Raw genomic sequence first — 19,049 nt, forward strand, 5'->3', positions numbered from 1 at the left:
CAAGGCTGGAATGAGAAGAGAGATGACTTTTATGGTGAACTGAGGATCTTCACTATTTTTCCACAGCACTTTGTACTAGGTGGATAAAATATTAGTCTCTTTTTGCCATAATTTTAAAACAAAATGCTACAGTATCTAAGAGTTGTCTGATCACCGTTTCTATAAAACACTAAGCCTCATTAGATTCCTCCAAAGCAGTTTGAAGTTGAACAGCTAAGTTCTACCTTTCCTTCAGGTTTTCCTTCCCAGTCTGTTTTTGGTTATTTTTATCTGTTGTCTCATAGTTAATGAGTTGAGTTCCAGATTTCTTCATGTGGAAAGTTAGAGAACTGGAATTTAATTTCAGAACCAGCAGCATCTTCCCAGCGTTCTATGACTCCATCAAAAGGTAATGCAGTTCGTGGCTCACCGAGGGAAGCTATTCAGCTCATTGTGCCTGCATAAACAGTTTCTGTCAAAAGGCAAAACTTCAATGTTGCACCTTGTGTTTCAGGAAGGAGAGAAGCACCCATAAGATTTCGGAGCGGAGTTAGGTCATTCACCCCATCAAGTCTGGTGTGTCATTTGATCGTGGCTGATATGGCCTTCTCCCCATAACCTTTGATCCCCATACCAATCAAGAACCAGTCTACCTCTGTCTGAAGTATGCTTAGTGACTTGGCCTCCCCTGTAGCAATGAGTTCCACAGATTCCCCACCTTTTGCCTGAAGAAAGTCCATCTCATTTCAGTTCGAAAGGGTGATCCCTCCACTCTGACTCTGTGCCCTCGAATCCTAGTCTCTCCTACTAGTGGATACATCTTCTCTATGTCCACTCTATCCAGGCCTCTCAGTATTCTACGAATTTCAATCAGTTCCCCACTCATCCTTCTAAACTCCATTGAGTACAGACCCAGAGTCCCAAACCACTCCTCATGGTACAAGCCCGTCATCCCTGGGATCGTTCTTGCAAACCCCCTCTCGACCCCCTCCAAGCTTAGCATGTCCTTCCTCAAATATGGGACCCAAACCATGACAATATTGTAAATGCAGTCTGACCAGAGCCTTTTATAGTCTCAGTAGAACATCAGCACTTGTGTTTTCTAGCCCTCTTGAAATGAATGCCAGCATTACATTTGCCTTCCTGACCACCTGCATGTAGCATTAAGAGAATTCTGAAATAGAGCTCCTCATAGTTGGCAACCTGCCACAACCTCATGAGAAACCTACTCAGCAGATGCATAGGCTTTTGTCCAAAACATTGATTTTCCTGCTCCTTGGATGCTGCCTGAACTGCTGTGCTCTTCTAGCACCACTAATCCAGATGCATAAACAATGCAGAGAGATGTTCTTGGCATCAGCTGGGCCTCTCTAGATGTCTTGCCCACTCAGGTGCCCATAAGATCCTGCCATTTGGACCATATTTGGGATGGCCCTCACACCAATGAGAGGAAGCCCAGTGGGTGTGAAGGGCAGTTAGATTTCCCCTCTTAGTTTGTAAAATTGCAAAGATTTTGTACAAACAACAAAAGGGACTGGAAATATATTGAATGTGAATGATTGTTTTAATTCCCCTGTAAGTAGTCAGCCACTCAACATCAAACAATATCTGTCTATGATGAGCCATATAGTGTCCTGTCTGCAAAAGAAAAACCTACCCAGCGAGACTACTTCCTACAATTGCTTCCAGAAATTGAACTTGGATAGAATAACTAGCGCAGGAGCATGCCATTTGGCATACTGACTGATGCTAGTGATTCTTCCTCCACCACTTTTCCTACCTTCCTTCACGTTAAATCTGTCTTATCCTTTCTTATCTAAGTATTAATGAGGCTTCCCTCTTCAATGCACCTTTATTAATGACTGCTGTTTGTGGCAGGGAGTTACATTCTAACCCATCTTTGGGTAAGGGAATGGTGGTGGTCAGCAATCTGTCCCCCACCCCGGAGACTTCTCTCTCATGGTGTGTGTCAATTCTGCATCAGTCAGTACAGCTGAGGATGTCAAGGGAAACTAGCGAGTGACCAGCTCTTCCACCAGCTGGCATAGGTGAATAGCGTTGTCCTGAATTCAACTGGTTTTATCCTTCCACCAGGTTTGCTGTTCCGCAGTCTGGTCATTTCTTTTGTCCTCTGCTTTTCCCACACACTCCTATTACTTCTGACCAGGAATTCAGGTGAACAGGTGACTCCTCCTGCACCAACTCGAATCCCAGAAAAGCCCCTGAAGTCTCACTTGCTGATGTCCTAAATTGCAACATGCAAATTATTCAGATTAGAAATGGGCACGGTGTCATATTCATACAGCACAGAAACAGACCCTTTGGTCTAACCATTCCATGCTGACTATGTTTTCAAACTAGTCCCAACTGCCTGCATTTGCTCCATATCCCTCCAAAGCTTTCCTATTCATGTACTTATTCAAATGCCTTTTAACTGTTGTACCTGTATCTGCACCCACCACTTCCTCTGGCAGTTCATTCCACAGACAGACCCCATTCTGTAAAAAACAGTTGTGCCTCATTGTCCTTTTTAAATCTTTCGCCTTTCACCTTAAAATATGCCCCTTGATTTGAACTCCCAAACCCTAGGGAAAAGACTCTTGCTATTCACCTTATCTTTGCCCCTCCTGATTTTATAAACCTCTATAAGGTCACCCCTCAATCTCCCACACTCCAGTGAAAGAAGTGCCAGCCTATCCAATCTAACTCAAACCTTCAAGTCCTGGCACCATCCTTGTGAATCTTTTCTGAATCTTGTCTAGTTTGATCATATCCTTCCTATAATCGGGAGACCACAACTGTACACAGTACTCCAGAAGGTGCCCACTAATGTCCTGTAGAACCTCTACATGATGTCCTAATGCCTACATTCAAAGTCCTGAGCAATTAAGGCAATTATGTGTCATTATGAATCTCATTAAAAGGAAATTTTTTCGCTAGATATTTTAGTGGTATATTCCTTTAAATGTTTCTGACAAAAAATCTCTGGCAACTGCAGTGCTGTGATGCAGGAAAATTCAGCATTGTTAATAAGCAGGTATTTCCACAAAGAGAATGATTTGCGGGACTGAAATTACGGTCAGAAATGTTCTCAATCAAATGTTCAAATCTAAGAACTTAAAATAGCTGTCACTTTAGTTCTACACAAAAGAAATACAAGTCACCTTTTGAGGTACAACAATTAACACTAAAAGGAGCTGATGCATTCTAATTGCCAGTAACTGAGACACTGATCAAAGACTCAAAGACACAGCATGCTGTAATTTCACATAATCACTTTAGTTTGCGCAGTTTTAATTAATCCAAAATGTAACAATGAGCAATCAAACTCATCCTGATCGAAAATATAATTCCACTTGAATTAGTTCATAACAATTGAATTTTTATTTTAATTCACTGAGTAAAACCAAAGTTATTGATGCTTATTAGCCTTAATCTGACTTATTATTATTACACAATTATTACAATTTCTGTTAAGATTGTGCATTTCATACAGTGCACAATATATAGCTGCCTTTTGTATTTTCTCTGACTTCTTCCTTTACACTTGACACAATTTAAAATAAAAGCATTCTATGACTCTATGATTGAGTTTAGAAAAAAGCCCAATAACTTCAGATAAATTAGGCAGCACGCTTTGTTTTAAAAATAATGGCATATTGTGAAAACCCGAGCCATTACATTGCTGTTTACTTATGTTACCACCAGAGGGACACAGCTGCCACTTCTTACCCCATATTCTGTGTTGCAGGTGCACAGTTGAATCTACTGCAGAATCTTTCCTCAAACATTAAAATAGGCAACCTGCTCACAGCTGGCAAATTTGTAAAACATGATCAAAAGGCACCAACATAATTTGGGATGGAAAATAGAAAATGCTGGAAAAGCTCAGCAGGTCTGGCAACATCCGTGGAGAGAAATCAGAGTTAATGTTTCAGGTCCAGTGACCCTTCCTTAGAACGTTCTTCTAATGAAGGGTCCCTCTTCCCGAAACGTTAACTTTGATTTCTCTCCACAAATTCTGCCAGATCTGATGAGCTTTTCCAGCATTTTCTGGTTTTGTTTCTGATTTATAGCATCTGCAATTCTTTCGGTTTTTATTTCGAGATGGAGGGAACCACTGTGAAATTAAGCTTCCTTTAAAAATCCTCGATATATAGCCATTTAAAATGAACCGTTACTCCTCATAGACTATTTCCGCATTTATGATCCAATCGTTACTCATGTGAAAAGGGACACTTTAAACAAAATTTGTTGAGATAAGTCTACTGTTTTAAAATTTTTAATAAAGTAAAAACCAACATAAATTGAAGGGACAAATAGCCTTGTCTGTGTTTGAGAAGTATTTTGAAAATGTAAGGTTTTCTTAGGAAATTAGATTATTTATAACAGGAGTAAGATTATTTGGGTCATTTGTATAAAAATGTTTACTGATTGTTTTGAATTCCATGTAACAAAGAGAATTGTTGACCTCCAGTTAAATAGGAATTTCTCACGCCTGTAAATAAATAGCAATGTGAGAATGGCCAAATCATCAGTTTTTGTGATATTGACTGTGGGATAAATATTGCCAGAAGACTGGAGGTACGTTCCCCCACTGATCTTAAAACATATTGCTGCAGAATCTTTTACATCCACCTGAGAGAGCAGATGGGGGCTCATTTCAAACATCACGTCTCCGAAAGTGCAGCCATCGCTCCACACAACACTGGAGGAGCAGCCTGGAGTTTATTGGGCTGAGATATCTGGGATATGATGTGAACACACAAACTTCTGATTCAGAGGCAAAAAAGCGTTGGCAACTGAGCCACAACTAACACTCATGAGTGAATGAGCTAATTTCACTCCCTGAAAATATAATCACATTCATGCATACTTCCTGGTGTTGCCATGTAATTTGTAGATTGTTGGCAATACATTATTAATGCATTGCTGTCGACAGCACTTTGATTCCTGGTGTGTAAGCACTTGTCTTAAAAAATTAGGTATCTATGGGCACACGTGCTATGCATGTGTATTTTATCATCTCTTGTTTCAGAATCAACATCTACAAATTCAATGTCAGAAAAATTGGTCAATTCATTTTTAATTTCACTTCAAGTTATGATTAAGCCTCCTCCGAAAATAACTAGTAATTCATAAGCATCAAAAAGAAAATCAATATCTCAAAATGACCAATGTTCTATTGTTTGAATTCAAGTATGCATCGGACAGGTTAGAACTGAACTTTGTAGAAAGACCCAAAATATATTGACTGGAGGGAATTGCCAAGAATTTGAGAATGTCAGCAATGATCAACTTCCCCCGGGGTGGGGGTGCGGGGAAGTTGTGTGGCAAGAGAGGGATGAAAGGAAGGAAAATTATGTTGCAATTGAGTCGACCACACTTATGCCAAGTTTTCAGAATAAACAGAAGGAGGAAATCAAATGGCCATGAGGGAAATGCTATTCTAAATTTAAACCAAGGTTTATTTACATTCATAATAATAGGTTATTGTCAGAGATGGACTCTGATACTGAATATCAATGTCTTATTCAACTGGTTGTGATAAGCATAGAGGCAAATTTCTGGTTGTTAATAATAATGCTTTTATGTCTGAATAACTTTTGAGAACAGGAGGACCTGGCTTTTGAGACCTTCTTTGATGCCATAGAGAGGCCAGCTTATTTTTTTACATGGACAGATTCTTCACATCAGCTGGGAGTATAGGCGTACTAGCAGCAGCATCTTTGAAGCAGTCAATTGCACTGGCATTGAGACCACCCTCATCTGAAACTAACTCCATTGGCTGGCCACGTGCTTTGGATACTTGACTAGTGACTGTCAAAGCAAATTTTCTTCATTCAGCTCTTGGAAGGCCCTGGAATGAGAGGAGGACCAAGAAAGCATTTCAGAAACTCCCTGAAGCTCCCTTCAAGAAATGCAACATAGACATCAATGGGTGGGAGACCTTCAGTCAGAAGAAACCAACTTGGAGGAAGCTCCTCTATGAAGGACCACAATGCTTCAAGAACACTCATCAGCAAGAGGGAGTTTGGAAAAGGAATCTGAGGAAGGAATGCAAGTGATTTGGAGACCAAGCACCAATCCCACCTCCCAGAAACACCTGCCAAACATGTGGTCAGAGATGCAACTCATCAGCCACACAAGGACGCACTGAACCAGTGGCCAATGACACAGCATTTCCTCAGTAGGCAATCATTGACGAGTAATTGCCAATGATGACTCAGGACTATGTTTATTATGTTTTATACAGGGATTGCCCAAGTCATTAACCAAGGAGACACAACTACCCAATTATGTACATCAACAAAAAGGATACATTGATGGAGACCAGGATAATGTAAATCTCAGCCATATCACTGTAGGGAGCCTCCTGTACTAGGATAACAGCAAATGTTAATTAATCTTGCTGATTGTAGGTATGCTCAGTCACAAAAGTAATAGCAGCCCTACATTTACATTAATCCTGTCTCTAATTACCAGTTACACTGTATCATCAACCATTGCTGTAATCATCCTTCATTTTCAATACATCAGTACCCAGTCCAATTTCCTGTTGACTGGTACCCCTTTGTTAGCATAAATACGTATGCACATAGGGAATTGGTTTAGGCTGAGATGGGAAAGATACAAAAGGGACCTGAGGGGCAACATTTTCATGCGGGGGGGGGGGGGGAGGTGCTACGTGTATGGAATGAGCTGCCAAGTGGTGGAGGCTGGTACAATTGCAACATTTAAAAGGCATCTGGGTGGATATATGAATAGGAAGGGTTTAGAGGGATATGGGCCAAATGCTAGCAAATGGAACTCGATTAGGTTAGGACATCTGGTCGGCATGAACGAATTGGACTGAAGGGTCAGTTTCTGTGCTGTACATCTTTAAGTCTCTATGACTCTAAGTATTCTCCTTTTTGGATGAGTGAAATGTGTGGACATTAAACCTTTTGTACTTTTCTGCTGTTCCAGTATTTCATAAATTTATTAGATTCAAACTAATTTGAAACACATCATACAAGCAAGTAATATCAGGCAATCAGGTTTCTTTTGGGTTCTAGTAATTGGCTTTTATAATTACCGTATAAAAGTCTACAATAATGCCGATAGCAAAAAGCCACTCTTTCCAAATGTAACTGGATGAATTGAGCAGCTTGGAGGTTTTTTTCCGTGTTGACCTTGTTCAGCTGTCTAAGCCCATGATTAAAAACCCACTAGACGTTTTCAAGTTAAGAAACACAAATACTTGGGAACCAAGTCCATAATTTCCTCTGTTAAAAGTGCTTTGAAAGTGTCTGTGTTTTTAAAATAAGAAGGAAAACTCCTGGATGAAGCTGGCAGGTGGAGAAAAACAGTTATCATTTGAAGTCACTGTCCTTTAATCAGAACTGAAAAAAGATGGAAATGTAAGAGTAGGGGAGTGGGCAGGAAGACAGCAGTTCTACAGAGACCACATGAAATTAAGTAACAAAAGATTTTATGATGCAAGAGCTGGAGAAAGTGAGGGACATAGATATAAACAGAGGGCATTCTAAATAAGGTGTGAATTGCTCTCAAACACACAAGAATTGCTGGCAAAACACAGCAGGTCTGGCAGCATTGAATCACAGACTTCCTGTGGCAGCTGCTGCCAGACCTGCTGAGTTTCTCCAGCAATTTCTGTTTTACAGATCTGCAGCATCCAGTCTTTTGTCTCCTTTTAGTGAATGCTCTCATTGGGATATTCCTTTGCTTTGTTTTGTGCTGAGTTTTTTTTCCAGCATTTGTGTTCAGACATCCAGCATTCACAGTTATTTTACATTTGTATTTGTCTACGTTTGAGTTTCTGTTCAGGGGAAACAGCAAGTGAGCAGGTCAGCAAGGGATGGAAACAGAGGCCCTGATCCAGAAGGCCCAGCACCAGCTGAACAATGTGGCTTGATTGTCCCTGAGGTTTGTTGTTGAGGGAAATTGCTCATTCAGCACATTATCATAAATGAAATATTTCTCTCCTACATGCTTGCTCTCGCCTATCTACATATTATCTCACTCACGAGCATCATGCAGATGAAAAAAGAGCTTTTGTGCACATTATATTTGTGATTTGGATGAGATGGAATCCAATTACAAAGATCTGAAGTGGGAATGAGGCAAAAGCTGAACAGGAATCTATAGTATCCAAGGTATCTCCTCTTTAATTCAATTGCATTCAACCCCACAACAGTTATCATGAATGATCTCTCCTTCACTTCTCCATCCTGTGTGAAGCATTTTATTGTCCATTCTCCTCCTCCTCCTTACACTAATTTTTGTGGCCATGCCCCCCTCCCCCCCCTCCCTTCCCCGCCCCATTTTCCAGCACCCAATTATTTCAGCAACGTCATCACGGTTCCTAACCTGATTCCTCCTCTTGGCCGTCTCAGCTTGGATTTGATTTGTCATTGTCACATGTGCTGAGATACAGTGAAAAGTATTTTATTGTGTGCTAATCATATACCTTACGTTAGTACAAGAGGGTAATAGAACAGAATGCACTATATAGAGTTACAGCTACAGAGAAGGCAAAAAGAAAGATATGAGAGGTCCGTTACATCAGGGAAGAAGCTATTCATAAGCCTGTTGGTAAGTGTTTTCCAAACTTTGTATCCTCTGCCCAATGGAAGAGAGTATAACTGGGATGGGAAGGGTCGTTGATGATGCTGGCTGCTTTCCTAAGGCAGCAGTAAGTATAGATAGAGACAATGGAGGGAAGGTTGGTTTTCATTAGGGACTCTGCTGTGTTCACAACTCTCTGTAATTTCTTGCAGTCTTAGGCAAATCAAATACATAGTAAACCAGATAGGATGCTTTATATGATGCAGCGATAAACATTGATGAGTCATTGGGGACTTGCCAAATTTCTTCAGCCTCCTGAAGAAGTAAAGACATCGGTGTGCTTTCTTGACCGTAGTGTCGACATGAAAGGACCAGGACAGATTGGTGATATATACTCCAAGGAACTTGAAGCTTTCAACCACCTCCACCTCAGCACCATTGATACATTCATGGGTGTGTCATTCATTCTGCTTCCTGAAGTCAATGACATGAACATATAAGAACATATAAAGGGCTTGAAGGGTAAATGCAGAGAGGAGTGTTGAGGACCAGGCAGCATAATTCCAGAATAAAGAAGCACCAATTTAATGCTGAGATAAGATGGATTTCTTCTCTTAAAGGGGTTGAGAGTCTTTGCAAACTCCTTGCCAGAGGGAGTTTTTGGGAGGGTGGGGTGGTATCGGCAGTGCCCAGTCCTCGTGTATATTGAAGGCTGAGCTAGATTCTCAATTGTTTGGTCGAATCAAAGGTTACGGGGATTGGGCAGGGAGGTAGATGTGAGGAACGTCCGATCAGCCAGGATCCAACTGAATGGTGTAGCAAGTTCGAGGGGCTGAGTGGCCTACTCCTGTTCCTATTTCTTATGGGCTTACTATGGGCTTAACTTAAATATCAATAAAAAGAGACATGAAGTTGAAGCTGTTCACTGTGTAATCATCATGACTAGGAGACAAGGAACAAATTTGGAAAAATACAGACAGCAAATTATATGGCATGAGAAAAGTGTGCTGATTGATTAGGCCGTCTTTAGCATTGAGATGCAGCAAAGAACAGTTAATGATCAATCTTAGCTCTCAGGGACTAAGCAGGTAGACTCTGATTGGGCAGGGTGTTGCCATGGAAATGCAGCAGGGATTGGCAGGCTCTATGAACCCTTGCCATGATAAAGGTGTGCAAAATCCTTTTGACTGTAGAAATAGGGTCTTGTATATTCATAATTGTAGCCTCTAGCACATGCAAACATATCCCACTGTGCACCTGACCTAGCAGTGCCTTTATGCTGTAAGAAGTGACCTCCCTTTATTCAAGTTCATTTTGCGTCCTAATTCTGAGGAGTGCAAGGTGTAATACTCCACTGACTTGTCTCCTTTTAGTATTGTTTAGGTTGTGTAGAATTTCATAAAAGTACTGTTGAAACTTTGATAAAATAGAATAAGGGGGCTGTGAAAAGTTTAGTTGCAAACATGCAGATAATCACAGCCAGTACTGAATTTATATTGTATCATGTCATTTCAAATTGACACATGTTGGTATGCGTCCTGCAATTTTTGATCATTCACTTTTCTCACATAAACTTAACTTCAATTAACCCATTTAAGTTATAGATGTAAATAGCTTTAATTGTGTTACTTCATGACCAACTAAAATCTCTTACTGAAAGGCCTTGCACTAGTTTGTGAATACTTTACCTTTAATTCTACAAGATATCCTGATACTATAGACAGCAGCACCTCCATGAACTGAGTGGTAATCGGGATTGTGATCGTGTTTTTGTAAGGTTGTCTACGGTTCTAGTTAGATGTTTGTCGGTATTTTGGCAGCAAGTCTCCCATTTGTTCCGACTCGTAAAATGAATCAGAGACGTTACAGTTTTACTCCCCTATCCAGTGCTTTAATGTGTGCGTTACCAGTAATGTAAACTTTACTCGTAAGTTCCTCTGTTTTGAAATTAGTACTTTGTAAAACCAAGCTCTGCATTCTTTCTGTATTCCGGTCCTCAGTTTATTGGACTTCTGCCAGCTTAGCAGAATAGTGGCTAGCAGTCAAGTGAGTCTTTTGCATCATTAACCTGTAATTTAGCATGATATAAAAAAGTGATTTGCATCTAGAATCTGATTGGGGAACATTAATCTGTGTTGCACCTTATTCCCTTTAGAGATGTTCTTTGGCAAGATTCAATAAACTACAGTGCAGTTTATGTCAAGTTTGAACTCCTGCCAAAAAGAAAAGGCCCCCATTTCTATTTTATTTATTTTATTGAAGTCTTCAGTGAAGCTAAAAACTCCTTTCTAAACTCTGTACACTATTACATCAAAATGTATGCCAAATTAGTTGTTCAAATTGGTTTCAAACAGGGAATTGCACCAGCTGATGCAAAATACTATTTTCATATTGATTTTGATGATCTTTTCCTGGGATAAAGTAAAACAAAACATGAGTTATTGAAATAATTCAGTACTCGTGTTGGAAATAGCATTTATTATATCATAAAGACACTAACTGTAAGTATTTATCCTTGTCGGCAAATGATGCTAAGATGTTGGGGGGGGAAATGACTAGGAAATGAATGTTAATCTAGAGAAGCATAGCAGAAAATGAGTCCAAATGAGTGTATGAAGGGATTTGAAGAAATAGTGAAATATGCATAAAAAAGAACAAGGTGAAATGGAATGTAAAGCAAAGAGTAAGATATAAACAGAAAATTGTTGGTACTATTAGGAAAAGAAATTGAGACACCTAATTCAGAAAGAGTGCAGTTCTCAGGGAAGTAGTCACTCCTCTTGTTTTGCGTTCTACTATATTTCTTCAACTCTACAGATGGCATTTCCAGATCTCAGCAAATTGTTGGGAATTTCTAACCGTTCAGTTATCAGATGGAAATCCTTGTGAAGTTATCAAGTCAAATAGATTTGACGATCTCTGCATGTCTTGAGAATGGCCATGGTTTGACTTTGTTCTTCCTCTGTCATGAAACTCTTGTATAAAACTTGAAGCTATAATGTGATGTACATGGACTTCAGTAAAACATTTGATAAGGTTCCACGTGGTAGGCTGTTAGAGAAAATGCAGAGGCATGGGATTGAGGGTGATTTAACAGTTTGGATTAGAAATTGGCTTTCTCTAAGAAAGTAGCGAGTGGTGGTTGATGGAAAATATTCAACCTGGAATCTGGTTACTAGTGGTGTGCCACATGGATCTATTTTGGGACCACTGCTGTTTGTTATTTTTATAAATGACTTAGACGCAGGTATAGGTGGATGGGTTAACAAGTTTATAGATGACACTAAAGTTGGTGGAGTGGTGGACAGTGTAGAAGAGCATTGCAGGTTGCAGGGGGCTTGGGTAAACTGCAGAATTGGACTGAAAGGTGGCAGATGGAATTCAATGCTGATAAATGTGCGGTGATTCATTTTGGGAAGAATAACAGGAAGGCAGAATACTGGGTCAATGGAAAGATTCTTGGTAGTGTGGAAGTGCTGAGGGTTCTTGGAGTCCATGTACATAGATCCCTGAAAGTTGCCACTCAGGTATAGTACTGTTAAGAAGGCATATGGTGTGTTAGGTTTGATTGGTAGAGGGATTGAGTTCCGGAGCCGCTATATCATGCTGCACCTGTACAAAGTGCTAGAGTGGCCAGACTTGGAATATTGTGTACAGTTCTGGTCGCCCCATTACAGGAGGGATGTGGAAGCATTGGAAAAGGTGCAGAGGAGATTTACCAGGATGTTTACCAAATCTATTTCACTTGGTCTGGAGGGAAGGTCTTATGAGGAAAGGCTGAGACACTTGGGTCTGTTCTCATTAGAAACAAAAAGGCTAAGAGGGGATTTGATAGAGACATACAAGATGATCAAAAGATTAGATAGGGTAAGACGGTGGAAGTGTTTTTCTGAGGATGATGACGGTAGCTTGTACAAGGGGGCATAGCTACAAGTTGACGGGTGATAGATGTCAGAGGCAGGTTCTTTACTCAGAGAATGGTAAGGGCGTGGAATGCCCAGGCTGCCAATGTAGTTAACTCAGCCACATTAGGGAGATTTAAACAATCCTTGGGTAAGTACATGGATGATGATGGGATACTGTAGGGGGATGGGCTTAGCGTAGTTCACAGGTCGGTGCAACATCGAGGGCCTGTTCTACGCTGTATTGTTCTATGTTCTATGAATATAGAAACATAAAAGCCAGCTCTTCTGTTGTGTAGTTTCATACCATACTGAGTTTGGGCTCTTTATAGATTGGTTGAGGAAAAGGCAAAGTCAAGGACTGTTTTTCAGGCTTAGACTTCAAACGAACACAATTTATTCAATTTTAATACTAAATACATAGTAATCATAGATATACCAGGCTCTGGTATGTTAGATAAGAATGATCTCTGCATGTTCACGTCCACAGTCTCTCAATTCCTCCCCAAGAATCTCACTCAATTGTTTTCCAGAATGCTGCTTCTAGTGTACTTTAACACTGTGGTATTTATACTCTGTGATGTACAGTTCCATGACATTGTGCCAAGGTTGCTCCAGGGTCCAGATACCCTTCCACAAATGAAAATAATATGATGCCGTTGTTTTTGGTTCACATTGGAACGCCTGGATAGGACTGTGTGTTGACACTTCACCTTCACATTCTGAGAGGTGAAGACTGGGAGGAAAAGTTGTTTCTTCCATTAGGACAGCTACCAAACAGATTTTATGCCACTGTATTAACTTGGCGCATCATATCGAAAGGTCTATCTGTGAGCTGACTGTGATGTAGTTGCTTTCAGTTCAAATACTACATGCAAACAAGGAGCTCGAGTACACGTCAGTGGGAGTTAAATTGAGTTCCAAGAAAGTACATGCAGATATATCTGTGAGTGGGTGTAGCACATTTGTCTGTTTGCTACATTAAACAGACACATGTGCATTACTATATGGTACTGTAGCATGGATGCCCAGTGTGGCTCATCAATGTAGCCTGAATGTGTAAAACTGAAACTGGAAACTGGGATTCAGGCAACGTTGTGGCAGATATGGTAGGTCCTGTAGCTAGATAACATGTCCTGCATGATGTGATCGGTTTTACTCCTCTAAAATAGCTTAGTACGTCATGTAGACATAGGAAGAATCACTTCAAGTCATTTGGGGTGGACCATTAATGCATTCTAGTGTTAGTGACAAATTGTTTTTACTCGACATGGGCTTTAGCTGTTGTGGTTCTGTTCGCCGAGCTGGGAATTTGTGTTGCAGACGTTTTGTCCCCTGTCTAGGTGACATCCTCAGTGCTTGGGAGCCTTCTGTGAAGCGCTTCTGTGATGTTTCCTCTGGCATTTATAGTGGTTTGTCTCTGCCGCTTCCGGTTGTCAGTTCCAGCTGTCTGTTGCAGTGGTCAGTATATTGGGTCCACGTCGATGTGCTTATTGATAGAATCTGTGGATGAGTGCCATGCCTCTAGTCCAGCCACTGCAGCAGACAGCTGGAACTGACAACTGGAAGTGGCAGATACAAACCACTATAAATGCCGGAGGAAACATCACAGAAGCGCTTCACAGGAGGCTCCCAAGCACTGAGGATGTCACCTAGACAGGGGACAAAACGTCTGCAACACAAATTCCCAGCTCGGCGAACAAAACCACAACTTGAGCACCCGAGCTACAAATCTTCTCCTAAACTATGGGCTTTAGCTGTTTGTTGACCAGTAGTGTTCTTGTATTGACCTAAGTGCCTTTAGCTTCAGTTCTTGCCAGCTTTGGCCAAACCTGCCCACACTATAAGCAGGAGGAAAACTTCTGATAGGAAGTAGATTTGCAATTAAAAAGCGACTTTCACATTCTTGGAACATACCAGAACAATAAATACTTTTCATTGTAGCCACCGTTGGAAAAAAAATCAACTAATTTGTTCACAAGCTTTCATAAACAGTTAAGAGTTTTTTTTTAAAATGCACTCTACTGTGGATGTTAGAAATCTAAATCAAAACAAAAAGCGCTAACCCAGCCAGCCTAGCAGCAGCTGTGGAGATGGAGAAACCGAGTTAGCATTTCAGATCAGGGACCTTTCAACAGAACTGGGAAATCGGGAAACACAATCAATCTGAATAAGTGGAAATGGGCACTGGGTAGAAGAACAAAAGGGAAACATAAACAGAAAAGTTGCTGTGGAAACTCAGCAGCTCTGGCAGCATCTGTGGAGAGAGAAACAGAGTTAACGATTCAAGTCTGGTATGATGGTTCTTCAGAACAAAAGGAAAGGTCTGTGAGAGATTAAATGACAAATAGTTTGGCCTCAGGTTGTTGATGTTTTGTCAGAATGAATCAAACCACTCCCCTGCCCTTTGAATGTGCTTTGTTTTAATGTCTAATCCAGAATACAAACATATGATGGCCTTACACTCCCACAGTTGTGCAAACGGCAATGTATGTTATGTGCTTAAATTTCTGGAAAAGCACTTTGACCAATGAACATCTGAATTAAAAATGGAAGCGTTAGCACTGAGTCAAGGTTGATGCTGTATTAGTGTGTTCCGTGTAGAGAAACAGAATCTGCACGTGCTTATTTGTAAGTAACATTGTTTGGAGAAATGTGGTAAGGGTATATTAGTGTGATTGATACTTGGTTGTCTATATAAAAGAAATGTGGAAAGCAGTATAATTGGTGGAACAGTCTCAAATGACTAAATGGTTTTGCTGTTCCTCACAGTGAGTCCTTTCAGGTCTCTGTAGTAATTTTGAAAATTATAATTTCTCTTCAATGACTGTGTTTGATATATAGACTGAATTACAGACATGATTTGAATTGATGTCCCCTGTAGTGTTCTATATCACACATTTAATAAAGCAAGTGAAATTCAGCTTTCTTTCAGTAATTAATTTTATTGCTGAGCAAACTTTTTTATGTGGGCAATATGTGGTTCTCAATATATCCACATAAAATTACAGTAGCTCCCAGCAGAATATTTCATTCTTCAAGAAATCCTGATTCAATAGATCATATTTATGATGATGCTTTTTGCAACTTAGTTGCTTGACACTGCAGTTCATAAACTACTTAAATTATATAAGAGATGAATACTATTATGTACTGTGCATAACTGTACACAGGAAGTCAGATTTCTGCGTTTTGATTAATACTTTAAAGGATGGAGCACAGTAAATAAACAGTGAATGATTAAGTACAATTAGTGTAAACTTGTCTGAATTCTGTCATGATATTAGCAGCTTTAGGAATCTTATTTCCTTAGATTTTCTGGAAAATAATGTTATTGATAATACATGCTGATATTACTGTGCAAATCAGCTGGCAATGCAGGCGTTGCAAATGTCCAGAGCTTGCTGGTCAATTTATGCCTCTTTGTCACTTACATTGGACAGGTGGCACCTCTTAGCTTCTGCCATTACCTTGAGAAAATTGCTGGATTTGCTCATTAATTGCCCCTTAATCTTATAAGAGAAAATCAAGTCTAGCAACCAAGAGTGTAAGTATCTTTTTTTAAAAATGCAATGTTAATGCAGCGACTTTCAACTTGTAGGAAAAAAATGTGTTCAATCTCATTTCTAGAAGTAGTCAATTGTTTGTTGAGGTTTTAAAAATCTCAAATTTAATGTTGTTTTCTCAAGTTCCTTTCTGTCACACTAATGTTCTAATTTAGTCCAATGTTCTCTTTGTCTCCTTATTTATCTATACTCCCAGTAGACTTGAATTCTCTTTCTACTCCGACTTTACTGTTCCTTCCTCAATCGTTACATCTCATTGTTTCAGTATTGCTCCTGGGTGCTTGTTGTCATCCTTGTCATTGGTGCTATCAATGCTCACTTGCAACCGGTTTCAGTTCAAAATATGTTTCTGAGCTAAAAGCACCAAAGGAAACTAATGGTGTGCACCATGAGTTGTCAACAATGTCTCACTCTTTAAAAAACACGTGGTGCTGCTGACAAATTCTGCAGCAAGATGATTTAATTTAAAACCTGCAGAAACTGCTATTAGAACAATTATATTCATTTGGAATGAAATATTGTAAACTTACTCATTTGAATGCCACATCATAATAAGAGTATAGAAGACAGAACTTCTGGCGTCAGCAAACTGCTGCTGAGTCTTTGGAGAGTGAGATTCTAGACGGTTCTTTGGACAATTTATACACGGAAAGTTTTTTTGAAACATAGCATCTCTGTAAATCCTTGTTATTGCAGTTTCTAAAATGTAATGCATTAGATATTCATTAATTTTCCTGAATCCTCTCCAACATAATTAAGAAGTAGTTATTTTCAAATAATTATGCATAAGTGGATACTTCATTCGGGCATGTTTTAATTCCTTAATTACTAGTTTACAACATTGTTGGGAAAAGAAACTGGAAACTGTGATTCTCTTGTTGAATTATATGATATTAGTAAGCTGCATCTTATTGTGTTGTGCTCATCCTTTAATTGTTTATATTGGACAAATAGTTGGGTCGAAATTACATTGGAATAAAGTGCAAGAATTTTACATTTTATTATATGTTGGAGCAATCATCAGTTCAGGTAACAAAGTAATAATCTGCTATACACTGCACCCTATTATACAAAATGGTTATATGGTTGCTGCAATAGGTCACGTTGAGCTGATAAATGAAAGGTCAGGTACAGCACAATCCTGGCAAACAGATTTCCTCACCAAGCCTAAGGGAGAGCTTCGCACTGTTATCAGTATTGCAGCAAGCAATGCATCTGCTGTCGGCTGTGGGTCTGTGACAATGTTGCATGTGTAATATCTGTGTGCAGGGTTTGTTTTTCTTATGTGGTGAGCTCATTTCACACTGTCTCCAAGCAGGAAGACACGTTACCAGAGGGGAGAGAGACTTGTGGCCGTGCCATTCAGAATGTGGGCAGAAGAGTATAAAGCTGTGGCACAAAGAAGGTTGCTATGTGAAGTTGAAGCTGATGCACACGATGATAGGATTGTCAGGCTGGTGTGGCTGAGGAGAGCTGTGCAATTCAATAGTTGTCAGGGACACCGACTCTTAATCTCGTGCTAAAGCTACGCCAAAGCAGCGTGAAAGGAAGCGGAGGGGAAGATTGTGCTTCAGGTGATGTTTGGGAATAGTGACGGCAATTTACTACATGTAGCAAGTTGTAAAGATGCAGTTAATGCTGCTTAGGGAAACCACTGGAATTCAGAGGAACAGCTAACATTGCAGGGTACCAGTATGCCTGATCGCACTTGAGTTGAAGCACTCTGGATCGGCTCTACCGTCTGTTGTAGCATTTCCTTTTTCATTAAGCATGGGAGATCAAACGTGTGCTCTTTGCTTTGTATTTCTGCACTGAAGGAAAAATTCTCATATATTCCTTTGTTTGCTGGGTAATTTTATTCATGATTACAAATCTGGAAAAATACAGGTATGACTCTTTCAGTTTCTTCTGCATCCATAATGTATAAATTACTTAATTTTAGATGTATTTCTTCACAACTGGTTTCAAAGTGCTTCAATCGATCTGCTTGACACAACTTAATACTATTAAAGATGCTCAGTCTTGTCTTTTGTTCTGCTTAAATCAATAGTAGCATCAACTGTTGTACCCAAATCGTGGACTGCTAATGTAAGTAAATCTCATTTGATACCTCAGAGCTTTAAATATAATGTATGTTATAGTTTTAGTGTCGGGGCTGTAAGATTGTAGTTCAGTGCATAGCTGAAGAATACATTAATTTCTTGATTGCCACCATGTTGGTGTTACATTTTTGCTGTGTAATTCAGCAATTTTAAGTGAATTCACAACTAGGCATGCAAACGTTGTGGTACATCTGTTTTATGCATTCCCGTGTCCTGATTAATCTTTCAGCATGAACAGCCTGCAACATTGCCACGGACAGGCAGCCTGTTTAAAATGTATGCTGGATCTTTTTTTTTCCACTACTACTATTCAGATAGCTCGACAGTTGTTCATGCAGTTGGTACCTGCACTTTCTGCTTAGTACCGAGGGCTTCCTATTTTTGCATCTAAAAGTAATTTTAATTATTGCTCTGTCATTCCGATGCTCTTTTTTTAAAGAAGGTTTAAACATAACAACATGCCATGTGAGCTATATCATGTAAATTAAGACATAGCTTCATGATTCCCTCAAGTCTTTATGCAAAATAACACCTTCCTTTCATGTCTGTCGAGCTTCTTGTGAAGTTTAAGAACTAATATCTGGTCTGAGGTAGAGTCTACATTTGGACTGTTAAACCTTGCATACCCAAGGAATGCCAAAATCCTGTATCTTGCATAATTTGAGCAAGGAAAATGATAAATCCATTTTAATACATGTTTATACAAGATCTTTTCCGTCTGACAATTGACGAGACCTTCCTAAATTGATGGACCTTCCATAATTTAGAAGGATTGATCAACTCTGTTTTTAGACCGTCTTGGGTCTCGGGCTGGAGTGCTGCTGTATTAACTGCTGGACAAAGTTCCTCCTATTCTATGTTATAAGTGCTAGAGTATGAACCTTGTGTGATTAAGTTGTTAGTTTACGATTTTTCCCTCTCAACTTAAA

At 39.7% G+C, this 19,049-nt stretch overlaps 1 protein-coding gene across 5 annotated transcripts in view; it reads left to right on the plus strand.

Annotated features, from left to right (window-relative positions):
• Positions 1 to 19,049, plus strand: part of LOC140468888 (protein unc-13 homolog C-like) — a 587,121-nt gene that overhangs the window by 198,317 nt on the left and 369,755 nt on the right. For 3 of the 5 annotated variants that reach the window (XM_072564955.1, XM_072564957.1, XM_072564958.1), the window contains exon 1: positions 17,252 to 17,905. The exons of 1 other annotated variant lie outside the window; for it this stretch is intronic. Coding sequence is in view for 1 of the 4 variants with exons in the window: in XM_072564958.1 (XP_072421059.1) it covers positions 17,880 to 17,905 (26 nt within the window). In the remaining 3 variants the exon portion in view is untranslated. Of the gene's footprint in view, positions 1 to 17,251; positions 17,906 to 18,068; positions 18,107 to 19,049 lie in introns of those variants that run through there. One more of the 5 variants, XM_072564956.1, reaches the window with a different exon arrangement.

The sequence above is a fragment of the Chiloscyllium punctatum genome, chromosome 48, assembly GCF_047496795.1.
Source record: "Chiloscyllium punctatum isolate Juve2018m chromosome 48, sChiPun1.3, whole genome shotgun sequence".
NCBI lineage: Eukaryota > Metazoa > Chordata > Chondrichthyes > Orectolobiformes > Hemiscylliidae > Chiloscyllium > Chiloscyllium punctatum.